Below are 7,768 nucleotides of genomic sequence, written 5' to 3' on the forward strand. Positions count from 1 at the left end.
AGAAAGTATGTAGCAACCACAAGGAACCTTTCAAATTTTAAAAATACCTGGTAGAATTTTGACATTTAGATAAAATAATAAATAGTATTGAAATTCGCTTATGAAATATCTCCAAAAATAGAGGTGAGTCACGTATCATCTTGTTCTTTTTTTTTCACTTCAATTGAATTATGCTTTAAAAGATTTATACTCAAACTACGGCATAAAATCCCCATGACTACATTTTCGTGTTATTCTCATTTCTTTTCGTTAAAATATTTTTTCTACAAAAAATAATAGTAAACTTCCCATTGTTGAAGAGAGAACATGATGGCACCAACTTGATCAATGTAGCAACAGAAACCAGGACCTCTGATGCAAATGAAAGTGATAAAAATTTACCAACACTGCCATTGTAAAACCAGAGACTAATATAGTTTCCCTGAAGTGAATAATAATTTTGGAATTCAAATGAACTTTATCCAAATTCCTTGTTCTTCATATAGGACTGGATCACGGCAAGACTAAACATAGTTATGTTCCTGAAAAAAAAAAATGCCAGAACCAATCAGCACCTAGATCAGTTCTATTCATAGCGATTCTAATTACATTTCTGATCCTCGGAACTAAAGTAAAACCTATGATGTAGTAACAGTTCAGACCCATCTCATTGTTGGACACATGCCTTTTTCACTTACTTCAGGGACTACCATGGAAGTATCATCAACCAAAAGTAATACTCTGATATTATTTATAAGAAAAAAATGATAGTTATTAAATTAACTATCATTTCTTTCTTACAATCTTACTAATAAACATCGTAGTAGCATTAACCAACAATTAACAACATCCTACTCAGTAGCTCTAACTCTGACTGAAAACAGAGCAACAACAACAACAACAACAACAAGCCTTTATCCCACTAGGTGGGGTCGGCTACATGGATTGCAAGACGCCATTGTGCTCTATCATTTATCAAGCTTTTAGGAATATTATTAATTAAGAGATCGCGTTCAACAACTTCTAAGAGTGTTCTCTTAGGCCTTCCTCTACCCCTCTTGAAACAGAGCAACTATAAAATATAGCAAAGAAAAGATTTAGATTTAGCAATGTGGCACCCAGAACAGCCATAAAGTATGTTAAAGAAAAGATTTAGATTTGGTAATATAGCATACAGAACAGAACAGTCATGATGTCATTGTCATTTTCCACTTGCTTTATTGTGTTAAAATGGGATTTCACTGTGGCATCGACGACTGATAAATTTAGTTAACGTTCAGGTCACAGAAACAGCAAGACAAATTATGAACTGAATACAATACTAAGAAAGATGAATAGGATAAATCAACACTCTAGACAAAGACCATTGTCGTTGACAAGAAGGATAGTAGAATTCAATTACTATTCATGCAATTTCAGCCTAAATACATATTTTGGAACAGTAGTCTCTCACTTTGCTTTACTTCTGTAACAGTTAAACTGAAAATCAACCAGTAGAATTATCACAGAGACAGAACAGAGAAAGCAAGAAAGGAGGCTAACTGGAAAAAGACAACCGATGGCAAGGGAAACTCTTGCGGTGGCACTCACAATGATTCTTGAAGTGAGAGGTTGAGATTAAAGATAGATGGAAAGAGGAAATGAAGGAACGACACAGGAAGAATGGAATTTCCAAACAAAAACTTTATTTTGTTGGAATAAGATCATGCTCACTGCCTTGCAAAAATCTCTCACAATATATATATTTCTCAATGTTGCTTTCTTATTTTAGCAAGGTCAACATTTGTCTGTGCTTAGCTTTAAGGTGCCTTCCATGGCTGCCGGCATTAAGGTCAGAGGGTAATAGGATCTTCCCAACATCTAAGCTTTACCATATGTGGGACAATTTAAGAACGGGGAGAAATTTAAAGCTAGCTACAAATCAGGTGAAAAGAATCAAGTTCGTCTTGGACTCCAACAAATTAAAACCTGTTCCCACTGCATCTTTTTAACAAGTTGCAAAATAGAAATGATTTGGAGGTAAAAATTAGACAATAAACCTTCCAGAGCCGGCATTTACAACTCTATATTCTTCATTGATCACTTTCTCTATGGTTGGCTCTAAAAGCACCATGTTAGCACTTGAAAAGAGGAAACCCAAACCCAATCGGTATAAATGCTATCTTAAGTCAGGAAGGCCACCCAATGTGGGACATAATACATATGTGACATTTACAACTACCCAATGCTTGTATGCTAAAGCTCCCGCACCTAAATTAACCAATAAAATCAAACACAAGGAAATCGATTTCAGAGAGAGAACTCCCTTCTCCAATTAGAAAAATAGCAGGTAGGCGTATTGAGGTAGAGGGTAAATTAGAGAATTTAGTCAAACCTAAACAAGAAAATACCAAATTTCCATCCTATTGAGGTAGGAAACGGTTTTAATTTAGGAGGATATTATTGTTCTTGTTTATTCTACATAATTAACATTTACCCGGCATGAAAAAAGGTAAGAATTGATATTCCATGGCAGATGGCATGGTGTAAAAAATCTCCCTAGGGGCAGATTATGCACGAGCGTGCATAACAAATTTCTCTATCCTTTTAATGATGGTATAAAATGCCTCACGTTAAAACTGTTCTAGGGCCAAGTATAAGGATATTAACTTAGAAGATCTACCTATTCACTAATTCCTGAAGAATAAAGCTACACGGCTTACTTACAAGCACGCAGCAATTATTCTGTACCAAGTGGCCATGATGTGAAAATGGTTCGGCTCCAAATTTGAAATAAGTCAGTGATAATAAAAAAATTTAGATTCAGCATCAGCAGTTAGTCATCAACAATTTAGTTGATATGAGCTTTCAGCAGCATTAGCTAGTGAACATAGGACAAAGAGCTTCTGAACATTTTACTCTTATAAGCTAGATCAGAACAATAATGAAATTGTGAGTAAACCTGATAAAAGTTAAAACTTATAAAGCCTATTATTCAATTATAAGTAGTTCTGTACAAAACAATTGTAGCAACTTAATTATTCCTTTCATTGAAGGAAGGCAGCAAGTACGCCGAAGGTACATAGATTAAGATACAAGACATTACTCAACATATATCATTCCTCATGACCAGCGAAAGGGAAGCATGCTTGTTCCTCTTAAGAACAGAAACAACATAAGATGAGACCCACTTTAATGCCAAAGTGTGTACTAAAATTTCACAACTATGAAACTCTAACATGAGAAATGAAAATCAGGTAGTAGAAAAGAAAATGGAACTAAACTAAACAAAACGAAAGAATGCTTCCCTTCAAGGCGCTCTCGGGTCTGTTCCATGCTGCCACACATAAACAAGCTCATCCCATCCTGTACTCGCCATAAGCCCCTCAACAAGCACGCTCATATCCACACCAACGGCAAACTCAGTATGATGATCATATCTACTCACAAGTGCATCCTCCACCATGAAATCCCACATGCACACTGTCATGTCATACGAACAAGAAACCATCAAATTCCGCATATGAGGCGAGAACTTTATTCTCCTCACCGCATAGCCATGCCCATTCAGCACCGTAATCGGAACACGGGAGTTCCTGACATCCCACACCTTGATTGATTTATCCACCGAAGCCGTCGCCAGAATACAATCATCATACTTGTTCCAATCACAAGCCAGAATCTCGAATTCGTGAGCCGGAAGTATCATGGTCGAACCTGGTTCCCGCACATCCCAGATCCGCACCGTACAATCCCCAGAAGCAGAAGCAAAAACATCACTGTGTCGAGGGTTCCAAACCGAGGAATAGACACAGTAAGCGTGCTCTTTGAAGGTTCTTACACTAGTAGGTCGATCCATAGTCCAGAGCTTAACAGTATCGTCCCAAGACGAAGTCAAGAAGGAATCGCGTCGCACTGGATTGTAATCGGCGGAGTGGACTTCTCGTGTATGCTCGTGAAAGGAACGAATGGGATTGGATGTAGGTGGGAGAGCGAGGTCATAGAGCTTGACGGAACCATCGGCTATGGCAGCAACGAGGAGCGAATCGTGAGATTCCGACCAAGCAACGTCGTACACGCCGTCAGCTGTGTCGTAGGCTGCCATCTCAGAGATGGGCATGCCGGGATTTGGCGAGAGGTCAAGGACGTGAATGCGACCATTTCCGAGGATGCCGAAGTTCTGGGCGGTGGCGACGGCGACGCGGTTCTCGTAGAAAGGACTGAACTTGACGGAGTAACCGTTGAACGGAGTTTTGAACAGGGGCATGGCTGCGCAGTGGTGCTGCCGCCGCAGAAGCAATTAGAATGTGTGGATTTGATTAGAAGGAAAGTGAGATTAAAATTGAAGAATCCCTTATTTGTGAATTGTGACTCTGCGTTCAATCTGTTTGGCGATTACCGCTTGCTTGAAGACTGGAAGCTGCTGGCACGTCAGAGTAAGGAAGAAGATGTGAAAGCAATGGAGGCTTCACCCTTCCAAGGATAAGGCAGACGGCTCTTCGGTTTTCCCCTCAAAAAATGTTATTTATATTATTTGAAAAAATCATTACAATATTCATGACAAAAAATGTGTTTTCATTATTAATTGATACATTAATTAAAATAACTTAATTATCCTTTCCGCTGAAAAGACTATAGTTACATTAGGCAGCTTCGTGTTGTCATGTGCATAATGAAACATATAATTATTTTAGTCAAATTAATTTGTCACTATTGAAGAGTTAAAAAACAAGGCACAATTTGAAAGGTTTTTTAGTATCATATTTTCTTCAAAATGCCTTTGAAAATACTTAAAACATCTGAACAAATTCTGATTCCATTTTTCTAAAGATATATAAATTAATGGTAGATAAAATGGAAAAGAAAACTTATGAAAAAAATGGTATTATTTAAATTCCAACTACTTTAAATGCTCTATGCATTATATAGGATAAAAGAGTAAATTAGCTTTTAAATTATATATCTAGAAGCGTCGAAGATCTAAATTTATTTTTAGTACAATATTCCTCCTTAACTTTTAAAAACAATATAATATATCTTCGTTCGTGGTTGAACAACAAATATCAGGCGTACCAGAAATGTTAGGTCTCAATAGACTACGAAAGGGTCCCGAGTTCCCTTACCACAGTTTGTTCGGATGTAAAAAGATAGTAGGCTTTGATAGAATAAGTGTGTAATTTTATTGAAGTATTTGAAAATTACAGACTAAAAAACTAAGAACTAAAAAGGGCTAGTAAATATAAATTATGCGAGTCTTGATCGAGTATTGACTGGATTTCTCTGTTTTTCTTCTTTCTATTTATAATGTCTGATAGCAGAAGCCTTTTCTGTGAGACTTGGCACGTTTTACCGAAGAATCAAGAATCTCGTGAAACTTATGGCATGGTCTCTCCATTTTGAAAAACAGCATGTTTCACCGAACTACTTAGGCGTCGATTTTGGCATCACTTAGGATTGTGTCTTCGTGCCAATAGTCTAATATTTGAAGCTGATGAGATTTCGGCATGTTTATTTGTGGTGGACTTTATTGAGTTTCGGGGCTGGCCTCTTTAGTTTATATTGGGCCTGACGTTTCAATTATTTAGCTCAACTAGCCTTGTGACCTATTTGAACGACGTTTCATATTTAGCCCAAACATTGCCCCCTGCGTGCCAATGGCTAGTAACATAAGCCACATGGCACGTTTGAAAAAATCAAAATGTTGCTTCATTTCTGAGCGCCCTCTGCCAATATAAACTTGTTTCCTGACTCTGGTCACTTCTCTTGCTTTCTTTGCCGTTTCTTAAACTTCAAGTCTTCAGTCTACTAAAAGTTTTCCTACCTTAATTCTTAAATGGCTTCATCTGCTTCTTCTGCCACTGCACCTTCTTTTACTTCCACTGGTAGTCTACTAGATTCTCTGGCAACTATCCGAAACTCGGTGAACTAATTAGGCGGGCTTGTGACAGTATGTATTTCGTGGTCTGGAAAAATCCTTTTTTCCATTAGACTGGTTTCCTATCCTAATTCTCGTTCATTTCTTTTCAGGAGGGTTTGTCATTCCACGAATCAGTGGCTTTCTAGTAAGTTTCTCGCTTCTCGTGTCTAGCCCTTCTATTTTATTAAAAAGTGCTCTAATTGTGCTTTTTTTTTTGTCTAGCACTTCGCCTTAGAGTTTCCAAATCTCCAATAAAAGCGACGTTGGGTACTTGACAATTTCTCCCGACCTATCTGACGTCAATGCCCCTACGCAGTCGAATCCATGGCCACTGACCTCTCTTCACAATCTGGTTTTAGCCCAGACAACTTTGCCCTTCCTCGAGTCATCTTGCAAAAAGCTCAAGAACTGGCCCCAGTCCCCTCGTGCTTAGGTCAACTAGGTGAAGCGTTTGAAGTTAGATCATGCACCTCAGTGGAAGGAGATGGGTCTATACGACCTGATTCAATTGTCTCTAGCTGATGTTGACGTCCCCATGGACCTTCTGACGGCTCTCCTCAGCTTTTGGGCTTCGAGTTGCAATACTTTCATCTTTAAGCTCAGCCCGATATCCCTTATGCTATGGGACGTCTTCATGTTCCTAGGGATACCTATCACCGAGGAGGAGAACTTCTATGCAATCCTCGAGAAGCACGACTCCTATACCACTCTTCCTGCTGATTTAGAGAATAGCATCACAAACGCGAGCTCTTATGTAAAGATTATGGAACTGTTCTCTGAAAAGCCAGCCTCCGAGCCTGTCACTACCATGGAGCACCTGGTATTCATCTGGATCCTACTAAGTCAATGGATCCTAGCCCCAGGGGGAGGGAAGCCCGTGCATTTGCATTTAAGGATCGCCCAGTCCCTACTTTGTGGCAACTAAATAGCCTTGGGGACTATGTTCTTATGTCATCTCTTTGACAGCATGAGGGAGTCGCTGCTTAAGAAGCCCTTCAACAAATTTCATGGGCCTGTCTGGTTTTTAAAGCTGTAGATGATGGCTTACTTCCCCAACCTTCGACAGGAGCCCTTCCCGAATGATTCCTGTGCCAACCAACCCTTCACTTGTCTCTTAGGTAGTCATCCGCTGGTAGAGTTGAAGAATTTCTTTGAGTTTTTCTGTCAGTAAAGCTGGTCCTTTAGGAGGACCTTAAAAGCTCTCAACATCCCTAACCATCGCCTTCCCACCTGGTACAAGTATATGGTAGAGAAGAAGAACAAGCCCACCAACCCTCTAAGGGACGAGGTCTTCCTCTCAGCCACCACTCCCCGAAAGATATAGCTGCCATCTGGCTCTTCCTCCAAGTCTCTTAAAGTATACTTGGAGTCTTATCATCCTCAACTGGTGGCGGGCCAATTTAGACTGAGCCAGTGTATCTCACAGGGCCTGTCCTCCCAAATTAGCGTGGAGCTATTGGGCTGGGAGGCTATTAATCAGATAGCCATCCCACTTACCACCCAGAGGCAGTGTAAGGTAGAACTTGTAGATAAAGATGCCTGTCTTCGCTTTAACAAATGGTAGCCCTAGCGCTTCAGGCGCATAATAAAGAGCCATACCAATAAGTATTTCCTTCGTATCTGTCTTGGTTTTATCCTTTTCATTTTGTTTTCTAAGATTAAACCTGTCTTGTTTTGTGTAGGCCGTGATTGGACACAGTCCCATGCGCTGGTGACCTTTTTAAGGGACAACATTGATGCCCTCGCCATTTCCAAGACCTCGACAGCCCCTTCCATGAGGACCGTGGTCTAGAGGATGGAGTAAGACGACGCTTCCTCCTAAATTTTTGTTCCTCCAATCTCTAAAAAGTTCAGGACCAAGAAGAGTTCTTCCAGTCATCCTAACTGAGGAGA

The 7,768-nt window shown here is 39.6% G+C and overlaps 1 protein-coding gene across 1 annotated transcript; it reads right to left on the bottom strand.

Moving 5' to 3' along the window:
* Positions 1 to 307: 307 nt before the first annotated feature.
* Positions 308 to 4,451, bottom strand: LOC129285837 (peroxisome biogenesis protein 7). The gene has a single exon (XM_054921764.1). The coding sequence runs from the start codon at positions 4,223 to 4,225 to the stop codon at positions 3,269 to 3,271; it is 957 nt and encodes a 318-aa protein (XP_054777739.1). The 5' UTR covers positions 4,226 to 4,451; the 3' UTR covers positions 308 to 3,268.
* Between the last annotated feature and the right edge of the window lie 3,317 nt (positions 4,452 to 7,768).

The sequence above is a fragment of the Prosopis cineraria genome, unplaced genomic scaffold (genome assembly GCF_029017545.1).
Source record: "Prosopis cineraria cultivar Desert tree isolate PC_DT_omini unplaced genomic scaffold, ASM2901754v1 PC11, whole genome shotgun sequence".
In the NCBI taxonomy this organism is placed as follows: Eukaryota; Viridiplantae; Streptophyta; class Magnoliopsida; order Fabales; family Fabaceae; genus Prosopis; species Prosopis cineraria.

What these genes read in the sequence shown, in the direction of transcription:
- LOC129285837 (XM_054921764.1), bottom strand. Translation starts at nt 4,225, where the DNA reads ATGCCCCTGTTCAAAACTCCGTTCAACGGTTACTCCGTCAAGTTCAGT.